The sequence below is a fragment of the Panthera onca genome, chromosome D4 (genome assembly GCF_046562875.1).
Source record: "Panthera onca isolate mPanOnc1 chromosome D4, mPanOnc1 haplotype 2, whole genome shotgun sequence".
NCBI lineage: Eukaryota > Metazoa > Chordata > Mammalia > Carnivora > Felidae > Panthera > Panthera onca.
The window spans coordinates 71,423,965-71,446,903 of record NC_138351.1 but is presented as its reverse complement, the minus strand read 5'-3'; the positions used below and the strand labels follow the sequence as shown (position 1 = coordinate 71,446,903).

General features: G+C 45.8%; 1 protein-coding gene across 11 annotated transcripts in view; it reads right to left on the bottom strand.

Annotated features, from left to right (window-relative positions):
• Positions 1-22,939, bottom strand: part of PALM2AKAP2 (PALM2 and AKAP2 fusion) — a 480,648-nt gene that overhangs the window by 22,716 nt on the left and 434,993 nt on the right. For 10 of the 11 annotated variants that reach the window (XM_081790931.1, XM_060609059.3, XM_060609058.3 and 7 more), the window contains one exon: positions 8,437-10,840. In XM_081790931.1, the coding sequence (XP_081647057.1) occupies positions 8,437-10,840 (2,404 nt within the window). Of the gene's footprint in view, positions 1-7,190; positions 7,404-8,436; positions 10,841-22,939 lie in introns of those variants that run through there. The other variant, XM_060609057.3, reaches the window with a different exon arrangement.

The following is a 22,939-nucleotide window of genomic DNA, read 5'->3' as shown; positions in this document are numbered from 1 at the left end:
GTCTTACTGGTGAGGAGACTGAGGCTTACACAGGTGAAGTAAGCCAGTCACACGGTTAAGCAAGCAGGGGAGTCGGGATCTGAACTTCAAATATAAATCCAGAGAAGTGACTGTGACATTTAGGCACCTAAGTTTCCTTGACCAGTTTTTTTTACATAAGGTATGAATTTCTATTTGAGAAATACAGACAGACTGGGAATACCTGTGAGGTTGGATGCACACAGGTTTTGGGAAACCTTTGACGGTTACATTGAACGTCATGAGAAATAAAATACCATTACATGAAATCTAATATGCACTCTTTGGTACACTCCCCACCCACTGCCCCTAGCTCTCCACCCCGTAAGTAGTAGCTTATTCACAAAGATCAGATGGATGTGAAATGCCAGTCTCCTGAGGGAATAGCAGCATGGCTGGTTAAGAGACACAGTCATATCCTGACTGGACTCCTGCAGTCACAGGGGACATCCTGCTCCCACGCCTGGCTTTGATTAGCTCACATTTCTTACGAGGGGTAGAGCAGGGATTTTTACAAGAATTAGGTCCTTTGATTCATCTTTTCTTTCTTAGCTCAAGATTACATCTGTTTTGGCACGTGGTGGAGTCTGATTTTTTTTGGAAGCCGCTCTCCTAACTTGGAGCACGGAGTAGCCACACACAGGGGTAAAGAGTAGGCGACACAGATGCCCTGTGGTGTCCCCAACAAGGCATGAGCACAACTGGGGGCCAGCCGTGACACTGTGCATTCATCAGAAGACCCAGCACAATGAGCAGTGGTGGCAGAACTTGCTTAGAGCGGGGAATTAAACGGGTAGAGATGTAGTGCCTTTTCTCAAGTTCTACTTCCCAGAAGCCAGAGCCGTGGGTTCTTCATGGGAGAAAGACTGGAGTCCCTACCTTCTTGGGAGCGGGGCTGATAGGCTTAGCCTCAGCAGTTGCCCCTTCAAACCTTGGGGGGCAATGCCCAAAGAGAAGTTTGAATTCTGGGATTTGAGAAGTCCTGATTTCACCACATACATTCACCCTTTGCCAAACACTTCTTCGGTCTAACCTTTTCTTGACAATTCCTTCCCAAATGGCATGTGTTTTTTAAAAATGAGCATATCTGCTGGGTAAATAAATAAATCAATTTGAAGATAAATAAAACACAAGGAATTTCTGGTCCCAGGTAGAAGGATCAATCATGAGCAAAGAGAACAGCAGAAAGCAGTCGCGGTGTTCAATGACCACCAGTAAACTAATGTATTTGGCTTTGGCCCCAACCCACCAAACATGTTCAGCTAATGGAGTGGACACTTATTCCTGCATGTTCTCAAACTAAGAGATTGAGTCTTCATTTAAGTACCCAATTCTTCCAAAGATTTCAGGGAATAGACCTGTGTCTGGAATGAAGGAGCTTCTTTCTGGTAAACCAACTTTCAGAAAGAACTCACAGGAGCCATCAGGCTAGATAGCTCACCCGGACCATGCTGGTCCCCTCCGCCATCTGCTCAGCTCTTTTGGACAGCACCAGCAGTTTTGCCTATTGTAATTTGGAGCACTGGGGTTAAGTTCTGAAAGCACAAAGGACCCATTCTGGGTCACTAGGGTAGCACTGTCTCGTGGCCTCTGGGAGCAAACTCATTCGCCCAGACCGTGATGAGCAGGGGATTTCAGAGCTAGAGTGGGTCCAAAGAGCAGGGGGTAGGAAGGACCCAAGACAATGCAGGGGTCAGACCGGAGACTGGGAGAGGGTCGGGGGGAGACTGAGCTCAATCACTGTAGGCTGGAGAGGGGAGCTGTTACTACATACCTTGTAGACCTCCAGGGCAGAGGGGCAGGTTCAGGGGTGGCTAAGAAAGGGTATAGAAAGAATACGGACTTCGGAATCAGATGAGCCAGGGTTTGAACCTGGTTCTGCCACTACCTGGCTGAGTGACCTCGGCAGGTTACTTAATCTCTCTGGACTCTGGTATTAATTCTTTGAAAGGGGAATAATAGTATAGGCCCATGACCTCTTATGTCCAATTTGAAAATCCAAACAAGCTCTAAAAAACCAGCTTTGTCATAACTTACTTGGCAGCAAACCTCACGAGACCAGGCATGAAGTCCTTCTTGATGTAACGATCCCACTTGATGAAACTAACTCCTCTTCAGTTTTATAGCAGAAGTCTAATGCAGTGATGGGGGTAGCTCAGGACCCTGTCTGGGGTGGGGCAGGGCGTGGTGGTTACGTAATAGCATATGCATTGCAATGCTTTTATAAATAATAGTATATACACATTATGGCTTTTCTTAAATCAGAAAAATTCTGAAAAGATCTGGCCTCAAGGGTTTGAATCATTTGTATTACATCTCAGAAGACTGTTGGGAGGAATAAATGAGAAAAGGAAAAATGAGAAAATGTGTGTGAAGTCACTAGTATGGTACACAGCTTTAAGGTAACTTGTAGCTACCACGATTAGGCTTCTGTCACCAAGGAATGTTCAGGAAATATGGTAGTAGAGATAATGCTCTGCAAGGTGCTCCACGTTAAGCTTTAGTACTGTCACACAGCCAGCTGGACCCCTACAGGTTATATAACCTGTGCCTGCCTGTGCCAAAGGGAAACACTGTATACTCCTGAAGGAGAGCCCTCTGTCACCTGGGCCTGTGACAGAATTTTTCTACCAGTTGCCAACACATGGTCTTCTACATGGAGCAAAGAGGGCATCCCCAGTGAAGACTACTTTAGCATGGAATAAGCCACCAAGCTCTCTTTCATGAATATTATGCTGACATAATTTTTTTTTCTGTCTAGGACTTTTTTTCATGATATTTGAAGATCATAGAGGAGAGAGAAAAAAAGACCCAGCCAATAATCTTTATAATAATGTAACGATCACCTCCTGTGCAACCTTAATTCAAACTGACAATTGAAGCTGAAACTCGTTGGAAATTTTATCTTTATAAGATATGTAACTATCACATCTTTCCACATATTAAAAACATGAGCAGACACTCCAAGTTATGGAACTCAATATCCACACCTTCTCCTTTACCACTCCCCATGATGTCCCACTGGGCAACTTATCTGACTTGGTAGATCAGTTCAACATCTGGCATGAAAATGGATACTATTTTGAAAAACCAAAGTAATCATCACCTAACTAACTAGGTTTCTCTGTCATGCCTAGAATTTGGAAGTGAAACCAGGATATCCAATAATAGACACCAGGCGCTAAAGTGAGAACTGTTGACAGCCTTAATATGAAAAGACATTTGGAAAGATCCGAATTTTAACTTCAATAAAATGTTTGGGTTTTCCTCCCAAACTTGATCCTCAGGGGTGTGTTAGGCTAGTGCACCTGCTGGAATGCTTCCTTTCTTCTCTACTTCTGAGTGCCATCAACAGAAGGCACACGTGTGTTCACTCTTGGGAATATGGCCTCCCACACGACACACAGCCTTTGTCAACATGCATGGCAACATGCCTTCAGAAGTTCTTATGCTGAGGAAGAGCTCAACAGAAGCTGGTGGAATGGACTCATTAAAGTGGAAAGACTTTTCTTCCATCAATTCATGGATGAAGGCAGCTCTTTCCATCAATTCATGGATGAAGGCAGCTCTTTGTTGTCTGGCTTCAAACCAACTCTTTCATTTTGTTTTAAATCTCTTCCTTCAATCCACTCTAACCTTATTTAAGTACCTCAAACATACCAAGTTTCTTTTCCTTTTGGGCCTTCCTTGGTGCCCTTCCTTCTCACTGGAACGATTGCACCTACCCCCTGAACCCAACTTTACTCCTTCAGTTCAAAGCTTGGATAGTAGTTTCCTAAGAAAGGAAGACTTCCCTTATACCCCCAGTGAGGTGATCTTCCTTGATCTGTGCTCTTACAGATTTTCATGCTTCTCTGCCATGAAATCGCCATGTTTGTCTGAAGTAAGTTTCTCTTACTGAGCTGTAAGTTCCCTAAGGGCAGGAACTGCATCTGCCTTGCTCACCTCTGTATGAGCAAAAGTCACACAGATCCTATTTAAGTGGAACTTCTTCCTTTAAAATCTCCTAAGAGCCGACAAGATAAAATTTCCAAAATAATTTTCCTAACAACCGTTTTTTGAAAATGACAGTATCATTTAAAAAATATCTTTCTCCATCTTTGAAAGGCAGGGAAACTAAAAGCAAAAACAAGTTTATCTTTGCAACACCTGGGGAATGGTTGGCGAGAATTAGTAGATTTCTCTTTCCCTATTGCATCTTCGCTCTCAGTGGATTCTCCTTGCCTTAGGTTTTAGGAATCTAGCATGTCATCAACATGATTTCCACCAGAGGAGAAGTTAAAAATTATATTTTTCATCACCTGATATCAAATCATCACGCTGGGTCACGCAACAGACCAGCTGAGTCACCTCTACTGGTGGGACATGTGGAGTAGCACAATAGGAACTCAGCAACATCTCCATTCACCAAACCAAAGTTGGAGCCAACAGTTCTAACCCTGGCCATGAATCGTCCAGTTTGGCTGCTCAGAGCGATGTGTCAGCCTCCTCCTTGATTACGAACTTAGAGGCTGGCTAGCCAAGCAACACTCCAAACATTACCAGGCATGGAGAGAAAGAAAATCACATTTTTCATTCGGTTCCTTTCAATCCATGTCATAATTCTGGGAAGCCCTGCCACCTACTTTAAATGTTCTAGAGATAAACATGAAGGAATGAGGTGCACACGCATCATTTTCACGACTGTGTTCAGTACAATAATTAGACAGCTGCAGTATGCAGACTTGCATGGATGGATTACCATCTTACCAAAGTGGCAGAATCAATCCTATGGAATGGGATATAGGGGAGGACATTAGAGGGAAGTGCTGGGAAAAGTAGTCCTGGGCTGCTGGGATGCTGAGGGAAAACACTAGAACCCTGTCTTATTTTAAGCCTGGTGGGGAAGATCAAAAGACTGCAGCAGGTCAGGGAACAGAGGAAAGTGTTGAAATGTTTTTAATCTTGTTTACATGGGAGAAATAAAGGAAGGGAACAATATGGTGGGAGGCTCAATTAAGAAGAGGAGTAAAGGGCATCTGGGTGCCTCAGTCAGTTAAGCATCTGACTCTTGATCTCAGCTCAGGTCTTGATCTCAGGGTCATGAGTTGAAGCCCTGCATTGGGCTCCACACTGGGCGTGGAGCCTACTTAAAAACAAAACAAAACAAAAAAAGTGGAGTGAAGAAAAATGAAAATACCCACTGAGCACACGCACTTGCAGGAAGGTTCTATAATAAATAACATAAAGGGATGGTTAGGTAGGTAGAGCCAGCTATAACTGACAGGAGAGCCATGGTATCTACTTCCTATGTGAGCAGAAGTTGATGAGATGCCTGAAGAACCTTCCTCTGCCAGACTTTGGGCTCTTCTGCAGGCCCTTTACAGTCACTTATACATGAAGTAGGCTCCTCAGATTGGGCTGAATTCAAGTGGTATAAAACCTTTTTCTAGGATACCATGCAGAATGCCCATTGGCATCTCTGTGCCAAGCTAGCCCACAAGAATTTGAAATGAACTTGACAACTAAGGATCTTTGGGAAAAGCCAACTGGTCACTATTAAGCACACACCAAAAAAAACCCTCCCTTGCAAGTTTTCTTTGCCTCACTTAGCTGGCCACTGCCCTGTGACCTGTAGGAATTAAAAACCATATCAAGAAAGTCACCAGGCTTTTCCTCTTTCCCCTCTCTTTCTTTCCTTCATGAACAATTTAGTCCAAAAGCCACTGGGGAGGAGCTCTACGAGATGGTGTCTGCAGTTGAGGGTAGGATACCACAGTGGCCCAGAGTGCTGTGCTGGAGCCACAGCAGGTGGGTGGGGGACAGAGGTGACCTAGCACAGGGTATTGGAACCCAAGTTGGGTAAGGAAAATAGGAGACTGGTTACATAAGGCAAGGAGAGGATTGCTCAAACAAATATATCAAGGGTATTTGAACCGGGTATCTTGTCAACAAGGAGGTTACAAATATGGGGAGAATATGAGCCCTGTGGTATTAGATTAGAGTTAAAGGAATCAGGGTGAGCTCATGGTTTTCAAGATAGGTAGGTAGGTAGGTGGATAGACAGACAGGCAGACAGACAGACAGAATGTGTATATATTCTCTAATTCTGTTCTTTGAGAGTGCCTGGGAACAGGGACAAACAATCTAATAACAATGAGCACACCAATCACCCAGATTTTGATTTCTAAATTCCATTCTCCACTAACAGGAATTAGTGCTATTTGAAAAAATGGCTGATTTCAGGGTTAGGAAAGTATCAGATGAGACTGGAACATATTGTGGTGTCAGAAAGTGAGGACGTTTCCATAGGATAATGAGACCATGTCAAAAGGACATGAAGTTAACTTGAAAGGGCTCCCATAAGCTATATCTACACAAATTAAGAATAAAACTAACAGAAATGGATTATAACCCACTGAATATAATAGGAACCCACAAGACCACACTTACATAAATAGATACATGAATAGATTTAAAGTTTGATGAGAAGTAGGATAAAGATTACATAGTGCCAAACTAACTGTACAGAATATTTATTAATGTTTATTTATTATTTATTTATTATTTAAAAAAATCTTAATGTTTATTTGTTCTTGAGAGAGAGAGAGAAAGCACGAAGCGAGTAGGGGCAGAGAGAGAGGGAGACACAGAATCCAAAGCAGGCTCCGGGATCTGAGCTGTCAGCACAGAGCCCAATGCAGGGCTTGAACACACAAACCAGGACATCATGACCTGAGCCAAAGTCGGACACTTAACCGACTGAGCCACCCAGGCGTCCCATGTTTGTTTGTTTGTTTGTTTATTGAGAGAGAGACAGAGGACAAGCAGGGGAGGGGCAGAGAGAGAAGGAGACACAGACTCTGAAGCAGGCTCCAGGCTCCGAGCTGTCAGTACAGAGCCCGACACGGGGCTTGAACTCATGAACCGTGAGAGCGTGACCTGAGCTGAAGTTGAACACTTAACTGACTGAGTCACCCAGAGGCCCCAGAATATTTATTAATTACAAAGGACAAAGTAATTTTACTCTAGAACCTTATAAGACACTCCCTCAATCAGGTGATCCAAGTTGATATTATATGAAACAAAAGTCAACATCTGTCCCTGATTGGACACAGTGAGAAGAAATAACATCATTTTTGTGGTAGTCCTACCAAGATGCATAACCTACATGTACTCATGTGAAAGCATAGACAAATCCAGAATGAGGCATATTCTATAAAATTGGGGATGACGGAGATCATGTTGGCAATTTATTCTCAAATGGTTCGTAATAAGAGATATTTGTACTGTACTTGGGAACTTAAGGTTGAGACTGTTTCAAAATTTAAAAATTAATAATCAAAAGAGTTACCTTGAGTCACTGTAGATTTGACGGAAGCCAAGTGTCAAGATGGGAATAAGATCTGGATAAACCAAGTCAAACGCCAACAATTATATGTTAGGGTAATGCTTTTTAGATAGTCTCCAGTGAAAGAAGTTACCCCTCGGTCCATTATGAACCAATACTTTAAAAAAAAGCGCAAAACTCCACACTTGGATTTGAGGACAATGCCAAATTGCGACAAGAATTTTCAAATGCTTGCTCTCAATATCTGTACTTATTCTCGGCATGGACCGGTAACGAACAGTCCGTGGACTAGCCCAGATCACATTTTGAGTAGCACTTCTCTGCAGCAGGACGTGCAGATCTCTGATTGCCATCATATCCAAATGGGAAACAAAAACTACTGGTCACGCTGTTGTCCATAATGGTAGCGACATTACCACCAGCCATTTACACAAAGTATACAAAGGGACTGCCCAGGCAATGGGAGGGGACTAAAGACCTGCCTTTACAAAGAGTCACTCAATTTCTCCAAATGTGTCATAGGATAAGAATGAATGAGACCACCCCTGATTCCAAAGAAATGGCACCGTGATGACTAAAAGGAAGACCAATCCAATCGTACAGAAGAGGGACAAAAACATCTATGGTCGATCCGCAACCCTGGGTCATGACTGCCATTGCTAGGAAAGAACCTGGCACTCAGACGGCGTTAGTAGAGCACGTCGTCCAAATCAGATGGGTTCGATTTAACTACAGATGCTAAGGGTCAAGCTACCGACTCCAACACAGTCCACACATGGGCTCACTCTGACACACTGCCCCTCCCTCAGCCAGAGGCAGCCCTTTCAAACAGAAGAGAACAATTCTCTACTAAACCAAACCCGGAACAGAACGATGGGAGAGGAGCCATTGCATCCTCTGGGAAATGGCACACCGTCCAGGCCCAGGGTTCTTCTGACTCCAGTTGCATGTCCCTGGATACAAAAACCCTTGTGTCAGTGCCCCCGACACTAATTCTAGCCACACCCAGAGGAGGCTCCACAAAGAAACACATAAGCTGGAATCAACCGATTCCCACGGCGTCTGTCTCTGGTACGCACTTCACTTACCTGGAGCGGTTTTGTAGCATGATGTTCGGGAGGGCAGCGATTGGGCGTTCTTTGCCCTGGGGCTCTGGGTATTCTGCAAGACTTGCCTCTGCCTCTTCAGTTCCTCTTCCCTTTCTTGAGCTGCTCGGATCTCTTCTTCGATCATGGACAAAGTCCGCTGCTTCCTTGACCTCAGCTTGAAGGGCCCAACCATCACATCGGACTCTTGAGTGGCCAGGAGCGAGGCTGTGCTCCTCAGCTCAGCTGCCTCTGAGTACTTGCTGAAATAGCTCCCTTCCGGTCTGGTCTCCTCCATGTTTATTGGGCCACTGGGCTGTACGGCTGGCAGTGGCTGGGAGGGCCCCCTTTCCCTGAGTGCCTGGTCTTCAGCAGGCAGAATCTTTGGTAATACCTCCCTCTTCTCTTGAACAGGAGAAGACACCTGAGGCGGCTCAAACATGCTCTGAGGCTTCTCTGAACTGGGAGCCCCAGTGCCAGCTTCCTCTAGAGTTGTTCCAGGTCCCTGCTGTTCTGTCCCACCCTTGCTGGTTTCGGACACAGCTCTATCCACTTGCTCGGCTATGGCTTGTTGAATGGCATTCTGCACCAGGAGACCAGCCTGATACTCCAAGGGGTCATCAACCGATGGAGAGTCTCCCAGTGTGGATGAAGGGGAATAGAAACCGTGATCGCTAAAGGACTTGGAGACGCCTTCTCCTCGGCCCTCTGAAGGGTTGTCAGTTTGTGGAGTCTGGGGCAGAGAAAAATCAGCCAGTGAATTCTCCTGGAGGGCATTGGTTGTCTCATTGGAGGCCCCGCTGTCACTGATGTTGTCCATGCTAAAATCGTTGGACAGGGTCTCCAGGACAGTGGTATCCTGGGACCTCACTGACAATTCATCCAAACCAGAGTCAAGCTCCTCTTGGGTCAAAGAGACATTGACTGACCTTGAAAACTGATCCAAGATCCCAGGGTCGTCATCCTTGACCACAGTGAGGACGGCCCGGGCACTGGTAAACTCCCCATCCTCTGCCCACAGTTTGGATAAGGGCCCACGTTTGGAAGGCTCACTGTAGGGCCCTTCCCTCCCCTGAGGAGCTGTGCTGCCCTGGCTTCCCCCCGCAGGCTGACTCTCCAGGGCACAGCTGGCTTTCTGCTGCCCCTTGGCTGCTGATGCACCACTGTCTTCTGGAAGGCCCCCGACGGAAGCTGGTCTCGAGATGGTCAGTGGCTTGTCTGAGTTGATTGACCCCAGAGGCCTATAAAAGGGCTTGATAGAGAAGAGCCTAGGTGTACTCTGGCCCTTGGCCACTGTTTGCCTGGAACTCTCCATGAGCTGGAACTGTTTGCGAGCGGCAGAGAAGTCTATCTGCTCGGTGACGATGTCCTCCTTTACGTTTTCTGCCGCGCTGGCCTGGTCACGGGAGGCCACAGGGGCCGCGCAGAGCTGGGCTGGGGGCGGCTGCTGCTGTTGCATGAGCAGCTGTTCCTGCTGCGCCCTCCTCTCCTTGCGCTCCTTGTACTTTTTGTGCGACTCCAGATGTTCCTCGTCCAGCTGCTCCTCGATGGTTTTTTCCTGGGGAGGATTCCACCATTTTGCCGCGATGCCAGGATTCTTTTTCACGGCCTGGCTCCGGATGAGTTCTCTCCTTTCCTTTTCCAGCTCCAGCATCTCTTCCGAAGGCCTCACTTTTCTGACACAGAATTGCTCCTTCTCATTCTCGTCGTCCTCAAAGAGCTTGGAGGGCTTCTTGTCCTCATGGAAGGCACGCAGCTCAAACTTGGCCTCCTTCTTCAGTGTGGTGAGCGTGAGCTCCCCGTCACGGCCCGAGCACCGCGAGCTGGTGGAGGAGCTGGGGCTCGCGGGTGCCTGGAGGCCGTCCCCCAGCAGATCTTGGGGCTGGTCAGGCGAGTGGCCGTTGGCTTTTCCACCCTCTGCCATGGCGTCAGAGTTGCTTGTGCTGAACTCGATGTGAGGAGGGGCCTGTCTGCCCGCTGCCCTCTCCGTGAGTTCTGGCTGGATGGCTGTGTGGGCAGGTGGGCTTCGACTGCTCGCCACGACGACTGCTCCAGGCTCTGGGGACGACGTGCCGTTGTAAGTTCCGTCCACAGCAGAATCGCAGCAGCTGGCCTCCAGCACCTCGTCTAGATAGCGGATCTCTCTGGCCACATCATTATCCAGAGATTCATGGTGATCAGCGAGGAGGCCATTGTGGGGGGGTGAGTAGAAAGGGGAGGGGTGGTCCATGGAAGGTGGGGTAGAGGTGATTCCAGGAACACTTTTACATTCTGCAACAGAGACTTCAATTTCCATGTTTTTGTGATCTGGGGGAAGGGAGCTGGTTGCAGGCTCCAGGGGGCCGACGCTGCAATTGTCTCTCTCGTTTTTTAGCCGGACATCATCCTCAGAAAGCTGGGGAGGCTTCTGAAATAAAGAGACAACAAAGGTCAGGGTTAGCTATTAAATCTCTTATGGAGGCGAACCCTGAGAAATTAACTGGTAACTCACTGGAAGAAAAACTGAAGCAATGACAAGTTCTTTGGAACAGAGATTTCTCTTCTAATAATTCTTCGCATATTCATTTTGCTGTGGTAATTCATTCATAAACCTCTCGATGTTACAGATTCTGCTTTGTTTACTGGGGGTCCAGAGAACGTTCAATAAATGCCAGTCCCATTCTTAAATTTAAAAGTAAATTAAGATTCAGATCATTTGAAGACATTGCTCAAATATCTTCTAAAGTAGAAAAGATTATACAGGAATTGTACCAGAATTTAATAAAATATCTTAATAGCAAACTACTGCAGAAATGTAATAGGACTATTTGTGTGTCCCCAAGTAGAGTAAGATGGTCCTTTGGCATCAGCGATTTTTATTGAAATCCTCTGCCATATGTAATGCAATATTTCTGGAGACAAGAAACTTCCTGGAAAAATTTTCCAAGAGAAAATACTGGAAAACAGTAGATTCCTTCAATGGCTCCTTAAGAGCTACAGGGCCCCAGTGCAATGGCTCTTAATCGATCACGTACATTATAAACACCGTAACCAAAGCCACTGACTGTATAGTTCTGTTCTCTGGGACTACATCAAAACAACACTCCTTAGTTAAGGAGTGAGGGCTGCTTTGAAAAGTTCGTAGCCAGCGGCAATTCTCCAGTTCCTAAAATGTACTATATGTGATAGCTCCAATCTTATTGTTAAATAAGAAAAACCACATCTTTTTAATGTTTTGAAATAAATCCTATATTTTCACCAATCCCATGTGATTTCTTTTTGGCATTAGTAAAATTAATTTTCAAATTCTAGGAGGATTTTTTTTTCATACCCAAGGATTCTGGTTTATCTCAGAAAATTCAGTGGTAAATTGTAAACTTAATTTGAGTGTCCCTCAAGAATTTCACTGACACCTTGGTCAGGTTTGTCTTCCTCTCTTGAGTCTAGAGTATGCCTCGTATTACTGACATAGTATAATGCAAAACTGCAAGATGGTACCATTTTCATTTGCATCGGTTGTGAATAATTTTAAACTCTTAGAACGTAATATTAAAACACCACCTCAGGATGATTCTCAGGAGATTCATTTCAAAACACTTCCAAGGAAGGTTCATAATTATGGATTTGTTCACGAGACTTAAATAGCATGGGAGTTTACCCTACATGCTCTGCACTTCTGTCAGAATGCTGAAAAGTCTCATGGTCATCCATGACCTAGAAGGTCATCCATGAGCTGGAAGGTCACCCATGAACAGGTGGTTTCTTTCACTCTTCATTTTTTACATTCTCCTGTAGACTTAAATCAATCAAGAAATATATGTTCCTTCTTTAGGAATAGGTAACAATGATTCTTTTGTCAATACCTTCTGGTCTTGGATGAACTTCCAGTCTAGTTCTGGTCTTTGTCCAAATCTGGTCCCTTAATACCATTAATATTTATAATGCTAATATCTTTATTTTATTTTATTTTTTTACCATTATTAGCTAATGGTTCTTTTATCTTTAGAATGACATCAAGAGTCATGTCAAAGACATTTTTACTGCCTTTTAAAAACATTAACTAGACTTTCTTTTGGCAAGGCAATCACCAGTAATATCTATGCCGTTAAGAATTACAGAAAAAATATTAAGTTTTATTTATTTATTGAGAGAGAGAAAGAAAGAATGAGTGGGGGAGGGGCAGGGAAAGAGAGTCCCAAGCAGGCTCTGTGCTCTGCACCAAGCCTGACTCGGGGCTTGATCTCATGACCAGGAGATCATGACCTGAGCTGAAATCAAGAGGGGTATGCTTAACCGACTGAGCCACCCAGGCACCCTAAGAATTACAGAAAATTTGAATGCCTGCCACTTACTGGCTGCCATTCAATTTCAAATAAACCTACGTCAAAATTAGCCCACTCCATGGAAAGCTATTACTGGAATAAAGAGACCAACAAAAAGAGACACAAGGCACTGCTACAGTGAGAGACAGATTATCTGTGAGTCTCCCACCCCAGCTTCATTTAATCAATGATTTACTGCTAACAGTCTTTGTGGGAATAAGGAGAGCTTTTCCTGTATCCTTTTTGGCTTCTGGGGGTGGAGGAGGGAAGATAGGAAAATGGTAGGAAGTTGCTGGAACTGAAAAATGGTTGAAAATCACTGCCCTATTGAACATAAAGTATTTTAGAGTAGTTGGCATAAGAGGAAAGAGGGTGGCATAGCATTAAAGGAATTTAAAAGGCAAATAATTCATTCTATAGCTCATTTGGTCATTAATCCATTCATTAAACATGCAGGAAGCTTATTTTGTGGGGTCATAATGAGATTAGCAGTAACAATAAGCTCCAGGAGACACTTTTTTTCTTAACAAAAATTGGACTTCCTAGGAAGCCCTAAGTCTCTTTTGGAGTTTATTTCGTCTTGTCAGGAGGAGTGAAAAACTTGCCTATAGTTCTCTCCTGTTGCTAATCACAGGGATAGAAGGTCCTGAACCCCCTCCACAGCATTGCCCAAGAGCACGCTGTCTCTTTCTCCTGGGTACGTCCATTCAAGCGCCGGACAATGAGCTAGGAGATGCTCTGCCAGCGTTTTCTTCTCAGAACTTAAAAAGTATACCAACCCTTTTCAAGGCACACTTTCTGAAGTAGCAAGTGTTCCAATTCAAAACTTTCAAAGTCTGAGAACGGCTTGTGACAATACAGTTTCGCAATGTCAAAAAGACTACCATTAGCTTTTCGTCAGAAATGATGAGTCTCGTGCCTTGAATATCTTCTATGATGGGTCAAACTAAGATTTTACAAATGCTGATTACTGATTAAAAGTCAGAGTTTGGAGTCCCAATGTACAGAGACATGATTCCGTTCCAATACACTTGTGTAAAAAATCTAGGCACTGGAGGGTGTAAACAGGAAAGCGGCTCTCTCTCCTTCCCGTTACAAGGGGGCTCCTCCCGCTTCTTTCCATAAATTCAGAACATTTTTCTTGACACTCTGTTCCATGTACTTCAGAGAGAAGCAGCTCTACACCCTAATCAAGGTAGAAGTAATTAAAGAGATAACCCTGACTTACTGATTCACAACCATGCCTCAGAGATCCTGAGTTTTTGGAAAGTTAGGCAACAGTTATAACAAAGGAGCAAATTCCTGAGTTCTATTCTCAACTGGAGGAATTTACCTTCATGCAAGATGGCCTGATACAATCAAAGCCACCTGTAAACTACACCAGGTAAACAGAAGTGGCAGGAATCTGGGCTTGGTGTCATTAAATGATGTCTTGCTCAAACCAACAAATGCTCATTGCTCCCTTCGAAGATTAAAAAGACTGGACTTTTCCCTATGCTTCAGATAAGGGGAACCTGATTCCGGATTCAGATAAAGTACACGCTCATCAAGGGGACTGGGAAGTCCTTCTGAAATCAACTGTGCCTCAGTGCAAAACAGAACAAAAAACAAAAGCAAAACCGAGCAAACTGGATTTTCAAAGGGTGCTAAGGGGCACCCTCTTTGGACTGCCCCTGCGAACCCTCCAGGCGGAGGCCTGGTAGAGCAGGACACATAATACCTGCCAGCCTACTGGCTTCCCCAAATAGCTAATAGCTGGTCAGGACGTCTACTATTTACTTTAGAAGATGTGGGCAGAGACAATATAATACAGCTGTATGTGTGTGTTTGAAATTAGTTTAAATTACATTCAGAAGCAGAGAGCCAACCTAACTGGGAATATACACTCTAGGAGTGGTCAACCAGGACCTAATCAGAAATTCCAAGCTCCATAGATGGCTTCCTTCCTGGGTAGTTTGGCTCTCTTTAACTCCCACGGCCCCCTGAGGCATTGCCAACTGGCATCATTAAGGTGAGAAATGGGTTTTCATCAGTGAAATTAGTGGCTTGTCAATTAGCATGATAAAAACTGGAAATCTGGTGAAGTTGGTAGTGTTCAAATTTGCAGATTAGAGATGTTCTCTGTCCTTTCCCGAAATAGATTTCCAGACAGAGTGAGCAGGGCAGGGGAAGGGGGCTCGTACACCCTTAGGGATGGTGCTTTGAGCCTAAAAGCTAAATGGCTCTTTCTCTGCCTTTAGGTTCAGAGGACTTTAATGGTTTATTAACCCCTATAGGGTAAGGGAATCCTGCCTTGTAAAACCTGTCTTCGTGCAAGGTGGGGCTGGAGCATCTAGAATCTTCAGGAGCTGGGATTTCTTTGAGGTTACAGACAGTAGGTTTTATGCCTACTTTTACAAATGGTTGCTTAATAAACGTCTGTATGGGTGCCAGAACTCAGTGCAAGACGTGCTTTTATTATAACCCGGTAGCCAGGTTGTGTCTCAAGCTGCCGCTATTTACCAAAACGTGTTTAATAGTTATGCAAAACAAATTAGTATGGGTTAGTTTACAATATGGGTGGTGCCCGGGATCGCCTATGAAAGTTCTGCCAGACCCTATGCAAGACAATCATGGGACTCTCCTTGGCAGACTGTAACTCCTTTGTAAGCAGGACTTGTAACAAGATCTCTCAAATCTGTTTCGGGAATTAGAGTAGATAATGTGTTTAAAAGTACTATGTATACCGCGAAGTGTTTAATGCAAATGTTCCTTATTATTAAGCAATTTTACACGGAAGTGTAAATGACCATTATTAAATTCTCTCTGGGAGCTGGTTGACTTTTTGTGGGGAGGAGCAGGGCATGATGGGGAAGTTTTCATTTTGAGAAGAAATCTACATGAGGCAATTACAGGGGAAAGGCCGAGGCAAGGCTAGAAGTCAGACCTAAGGCATCTCTAACCTCCCTAATCTTTTCCAGTCACATCGGAAGCAGAGGAGGGGTCACACATTGGCCTGAACAGAACCTGGACCATTGCCAATACACTACTAGCTGCACAGATGTACAAGTGAATGAGGCAGCACAATGAGCCTGTTTGGTGGGCACACTGTGAGTGTCACATCTCCATTTTTTTTAAAGTTTATTTATTTGGAGAGACAGAGAGAATGGGGGAGGAGCAGAGAGAGGGGGAGAGAGAGAATCCCAAGCAGGCTTCAGCATGAAGCCCAGTGCGACGTTCGAACCCACAAACTGTGAGATCGTGACCTGAGCTGAGATCAGGAGTCGGATGCCCAACCGACTGAGCCACCCAGGTGCCCCGTCACATCTCCATTTTACTGCGGACACACTCTGTTCATAGTACACAAACATACACGATCTGGGCTGATACTTGCAACGAGGCCCTTTTGTATGCAAAACTTTAGTTTTAAAACTTTAGAATATGAGGTTTAGAGAAATTGAAAGATTTTTCCCAAGATCACCTGGCTAGGAAGTGGCAAAGACAGGATTTGAAGGCCAGTTCTTCCAAATTCTCTCCTAATACTTCAAAAAGTGTTCTCAGTGACAGCAGGCTTCCAAAATGATTAGGGCTATGTTAAGAAGGGTGGATAGATTTAAAGAGTATTCACTTGGCTTTCTGGTTGACCGTTTGCACACCTGTATCTCTAGAAGTGATGGGAGACACGCAATTTGGCTTCAGAAGTCAGAGACCCCTCCCCACCATTTATTCAGAAAGGAACTGAGACAGACTTCCTGGAGACTTAGTTTCAGCTTCCTTTCTTTTGCTCTCCCTGTAGGCCCCCTAGTTAGAAATGAGGGTGCTGACTTCCTGCAAGGTCTGGGAATTTTACCTTTCCAGCCGGCAGCTGAGGAGAGTCCTCTGCTTCCTCCACGACAACCCAGGGGCAAAATATTAATACCCCACATCCCAGACATTGCAATAGACACCATGCATAAAGGCTGTGACTCCTTCCCAACACCACAGAGTCAACAGCACAGGCGAGATTCTAGAAGACTGTGTAATTTGCCCAGAAAACACATCAGGGTCCTGACAGCTGCCCAGCTGGGGTGATGGACGCCAGTGTGCTCTCTCTTCCTTGCATCTGCTGCTGGGCGTATCATGAGCTGAAAGAACTTGAAGGAGGTACATTTTCCTTAGCAGATATGGCTGGGACCAGGGGGTTACCAAAAAGGTGTCCTTTGCTACAAGGACAAGCAGGAAGCTGTAACTTCTACTCAAATGTATTCACAGCTTCCCCACCCACCTCCCCACCACCCTCAGGCTGTTACCTCTTGACACAGCCCGTTACCAGCTGTGACCTCCCAGGCTCCTAGCCTAAATGCCTGGTGTGACCCAAATCACTCAAACATCAGCCGCAGGCTGCACAACCAGCTTCCTACTCTGAATAACCCAGATTACTTCCTACTAAGGCCATGCTATTTAAATTAGAAAGACTTTTCCCCAGGTAATAGGTGACCTGATCCTTTAATCCAGTTATTTTTAAGTTCCACCAAAAATACAAACTCATTCTTGGCCAGGGAACAGAGGCGTGGCTATAAAATAAAACTTCCGCATAGCTGTGAAACCAGAGAGCATCTCCGTTTTCCCTTCTTACCCTTTCTCTCTTTTCCTAAGTCGAGTTTTGAGTACACAGGGCGCAATTGCTCTCACAGCAGAGAACTGGTTCTGTGGTCCATGTGGTGGAACCATCTAAAATGCTTCTTACAGGACTCAACTTCCTGGCTGTTATTTCTATCACGAAGATAAATGGAAGGAAGGGATGCAACCCGGCTCATGGAGGCTGCAAAGATGTCCACATTACTCTCCTGAACTTTATCAGAGTTGGAGGGACCAGACTGGAGCTAAGGTCTGGAGATCTGGGGCAGAGGGACTCCCTAAGATGAGGGAACTTCAGGAGTGTGGGAGGGGAGCCCAGAGGCTGAAGAGGTCAAAGTGCATTCCTATGAGGATAAGCATGCCCTGGGAACCTGCTGAGTGGTAAGCTTTGGGCAGGGCCCTGGTGGGGTGGGGTCCCCTGAGCTCTGGGGTGGTCCCTACTCTGCAGCAAGGAGCATACAGCCTTGGAGGCAGAGATTTCCAAGGAAATCTCCAAAAAGAGAAAAAAGTACGAGGCAAAGGAAGTGCTAAGTCAGAAGAAAATCCCAGCCCTGTACAACAACACACACCGGGCTGGCTAGAAAGAGTTTATGAAGAAAACTGGGAGTGCCCAAATTCCTCAGCAGCTGGCCTGCAGCTCCTCAGACCCTCCCTGTTGAAGATGGCAAGCTGGGGGCAGGCCGGAGAAAGTGCCGGAGGGCCTCTGAGTAGTCCCTTTCCACCCAGCCTTGTGAGGGAGCAGAGAATGGGAATGTCTGAGAATGCCTTGCTTCCTTCCTTGGTTTGGCTTCAGGCTTCGGCCAGGAAGAGGAGGGGAGAGGTGATAGCCTGGGCCATATTCCAGTCCAAAGGCCTTTCTTCTTCTGCCCCCTCGCAGCGCTTCTTCCGGCCTAGAGGACCAGGGGCCTGGGTTGACGGTGGGAAGCCAGAAGCCTCATCACTCCCTGAGAAGGATCCCTTCCTGGTTGATGGAAACATGCCAGACTTAAAGACCCTGAGCACTCCTGGGCAGTTGCAGGCTAAAGTCAGACCAGGCGGACTCAGGGTTAAACGCTCTGACCCCTGATCCAGGGAGCTAACACTAACAATGGCTCTTGGACCTCCTGCCGTGAAGCGTTACAGCTAAATATGACTGGGACAGTTCTAAAAAGATGTTCCTGCTCTTACAGGCCCAGCCTTTCTTGCTGAGAGCTTCTATGGCATCACCATCCTGCTATCTCTCTGGCTTAGAGTACAGATACAGCCTTAGAGTATAGATAAGGGCTTGAAGATGGGATGAAAATACTTCTAGAACCTTCCTTCACTGGAAACAAACTACGTCTTGGCTCACACTTCTGTTGAAGGAAAGTGGTCAATTTATAACGTCATGGAGTCTCCCCGAGACCACAGCCTGCCCTATTAATAGTATCCCCTTAACCCAGCTCCAAAGTCACCCGCTCAGATGTCAGGCTGCACATCTGGAATATGTCAAGGTGTCGTTTGATTAACACATTTACAGCTTGGGCTTTCCGTGAAAGCAACTGAAGATGGGGGTGGGGAGCCAGGGGGGTTGGAGGGAGGAAGGAAGCTGTTTCCTTTTCTATAGCAACTGGTGAAAGGTTTGTTTCTTTCAGCTGCCTGGAGATCCACTCCCCACAGGAGTGACTGGGAACGGCTGGGAGGCTTTAGGGTTGCCCCAACTGAGGAAAGATGCTTCGTTTTTGCTCCAAGAAGGTCAAGCTTCACTTCCTCCTCAATGCAACAAACTCCAAGCTCTGTCAAGGAGTCCTCAGATGCTCTTCTCCCCAGAGGCCCTTTTCTCCATGAGACGATTTTACAGGGCAGTCCCCACCTCCAGAATAAACCAACATCAAGGCCTCAGAGGGAACTCTGGCTCCTGCAGCCAGAAATTTCTAGGGTAACTAATTCTGCCGAAAGCAAAAGCAAGTCCGGCTTTAGTTCTTTATAACTCAGCTGTGTCCCTCTTGGTTTTAAAATAGTTCAGGATCTTGGGTTCTTGCCTGGCCAACCACTAATGGCAGAGAGCAAAAGCTGAGCACCACTGTGGACCCAGCACAAATCCACTATGTTGAGGCAGAGAGCCAAGAGAAAAGAGGAAACGGTGCCAGAAGCCTCTGAGCTTAACCCTTTGTCCACAGATGACACTGTGCACACGAACGGAGCTGATGAGGTTCTCTTCCCACTCCCTGGGCTCCTACAGGACACAGGCACACACATTCCCCAGAAAGCCCCGAGTCACTCCGTGAACGTGGCGGGTCCCACAGCTCGGCCTCATTACAGACCAAATAAATACAAGGCGTTAACTAGAAAACCAGTTACCAGAGTCACTGGGTCGCTTGCTTCTACTCCGGACAAGGACAGACACACAGGTTCTCTTTCGCAGACACCCTCACGCACCATCGTCCCGGCCTCGTGTGCCACATGTGTGCATCTTTGCACGCACTGGATGTCTGGTGCCGCGCTTCCTCTCTGCCATTTAACTTGCAAGCTGGGGGGGTTGACGAGATTTCCAAGAGAAGCAAGTCGCCAGTCGGAGCTCAGCTGCCCACTCTGCCTCTAGAGGGAAAGGACTCCGCAGCACAGCCCTACAGTCCCGACTCTGAGTCCCCCTCCACCAGGACGGGCCCCGGGAAGGAACCCGTTCCTTCCAGATTAGAAAAGAAAAGGACAGTAAGATAGGTCAGCAGACTCGGCTTACCCTGCCCACAGTGCGTGTCTCAAACGTCCCCAGTCGGAACTGCCTCTTTTTCCAGACAGATTCCTGCGCACTGGCTCAAGCAGGACAAATTCCTTCCGAGCCTCCTGACTGAAGCCTGTGATGTCACAGCCGCCCCTCCCTCTGCTCCCTAAAAGGCCATTCACACAAAGAAGGGCTTTAACCTCCTTCAGAGAACCTTGGCCCCTCCCTAGAGGCCGAGCCTGGAGGGCAGGCACCGGCCAGAGGCAACCCCAGCCTTCTCCCCAGGTGCTCAGAGGGCCCCAGGAGCTCCACCCTGTCCATCGGAACCAGTTACCACTGTCTTCTTAGAAAGTCAGAGACCGGCCTCGGGCAAGCAGGGAATTAATATCCTGGCGATGCTGAGGTAGCAAAAAATCTGAAAGATCCCGAAGATCCAGTAAAATTATATATACTATAAATACAATACATATATAATATTATATATAATATACATAACACTGTAAATAGATTTAGAGTAGATATATGTGCCTGTGTGTCTGTAAAGTAACAAACGCTCACTGTAGAAAATTTGGAAAATACAAATTATTCATCTTCCTTCCACTCAGAGGAAAACAGTTAATATTTTATTGCGTCCCAGTTAGTCTTCTTTTTAGAAATATGTATTTAATATAGTGGAGACCAGACACTACATGCAATTTTGTGGCCAACACTTTTTAACTTCAGAAGTTTATCTCACAGGTACTTTTTATGTCCTTCAATGGTCTTTGGAAGATAGATTTTAAAGGGTTACACGGTCTCTCATGCTGAAGTAGGACAGAGGAATTTGAAGTCTGGGATGAGTGTTGTTACTTCAAGATGTGTCTGGGGGAAGTGGCTCCGTTTTCTCAGAGGTAACCAGTCATCTTCTGCCACCAAACAAGGACAGCCAAAAAACCAGATCCCTACGTACCTCGGGTGGACACAAGTGTCACCAACACCCCCCTGCTCTGTACCACAGAATCAGACTCCCAGCATTACACACTAAAGCTAATGAGTGATGATGTAAGTCCCCCTGCCCAGGTATTCAGACTGGCCCCCAACACTGCCCCCAGGTTCTATCCACCTGGTCCCCAGACTTAGGTTGACCTAGAAGAACAATTGGCTTAACTCAGGGGCTGGCTGAGAAAGTCAGTCAGAATGCAGGTCCTTGCACGGCTGTGAAGGATTCATTTTGGAGAAGACAGAGAGAATGGATATTTACAGGGAGAGGACAGCAAACGCCAAGCATGGTCCTGCACAGCCAGCAAGTTCAGGAGCAGTTTGGGAGCCGTTTCTCCTGGTAAATCAGGCGGGCAGCCCCGAGTTGGTGGCCGGACTCCCCAGTGGTCTGTGGGTTGGCCAGCGAAGCAGACCTCCCTGGACCTTCTCGAGAATATAAGTCAAGGAAAGAATAATCAGAGTGGATGGAGCTCAGGCAGAGTCTTTTGGAAGAAAAGCTAAACGTATACTATACAACTATTTACAACATCTAAACAACACCTATAATATGCAGAAACTTATTTAGAAATATCCAGGAGTTTCTCAAGGGCTAACTCAGTGATACCAAGTCATCAGGGAATAGTGTGGAAACTCTGAATATGTGTACCCTTTGGAATAATTGGAATGTTCTTTGGTACAGTCAGAGGTATTTCAAGACGCTACTTGACAGTCTAAAGTAAAAACGAGGTGGGGAAATTACACACCAAGGGTGGCATTGCTCTGCTAGAGAGTGACAAAGCAGACAAGGGTCTTCCACGAAGACACGTTTTCAAGCCATGAGGCAAGAGTGGTACCTAGGACCTTTGACATCATCACATCTGCCCCCTCTGTTTCCATGAGGAGGTTTATAAAAAATAGTTGTTTTAAATCTTCCCTGTTCACAAAAGAGAGAATGATATGTGCTCTTAAAGTACTATGATCTAGGGGTACCTGGCTGCCTCTGTCAGTGGAGCATGTGACTCTTGAGCTTGAGGTTGTGAGTTTGAGCCCCACCTTGGGTGTAGAGATTATTAAAAACAAATAAATAAATAAACTTTAAAAAATAAAATAAAGAAGAAAAAAAATAATAAAGTACTATTATCTAATTTGTAGGCATGCTTCTCTCTCTCTCTCTCTCTCTTTTTTTTTTTTTTTTTTTTTTTTTAAGATTTTGAGTAATCTCTATACCCAATACAGGGCTTGAACTTACAACCCTGAGATCAAGAGTCACGTGTTCTACCAACTGGGCCAGCTAGGTGCCCCATAAATAGCAGGCATGCTTCTGACTGGAGTCTGAGATGCTATGTTTCACTACACACACACACACACACACACACACACTCACTGTTATGGGATGGAACCCAACTTCCTAGGTATAAGTCCTAACACACAGTACCTCAAAATGTGACCTTCTTTGGAGACAGGGTCTTACAGAAGTAATCAAGTCACATGATCATTAGGGTGGGCCCTAATCTAATATACTAGTACCCTTATAAAAAGAGACTTAGACAGAGACATACCTAGAAGACAGACCACCTGAAGATACAAGAGACAAGGCAGCCACCCATAAGCCAAGGAGAGGGGCTTGGGATAACCCTTCCCTACAGTCCTCAAAAGGAACCACGCTGCCACCTTTCGCACTTCCCGTGTCCAGGACTACGAGACAGTAAATTCCTGTTGCTTAAGCCATACAGTTTGTGGTATTTTGTGATGGCAGCTCCAGGAAGTGAATACACATGCACACATTCAGTCACACACGTGCACACATGCATGCACACGCATGCACTCACACTTGTGCACACGCATATGTACACTTACGCACACACACACCCCTCCTTCTGGTTGCAAAAATCGGATGGAGTTTAGGAAGACTCTGTGGCAAAGCCACAGTTGGGTACTCCAGAAAAGCGCTTTATACCCCGAGGCAGAGGGA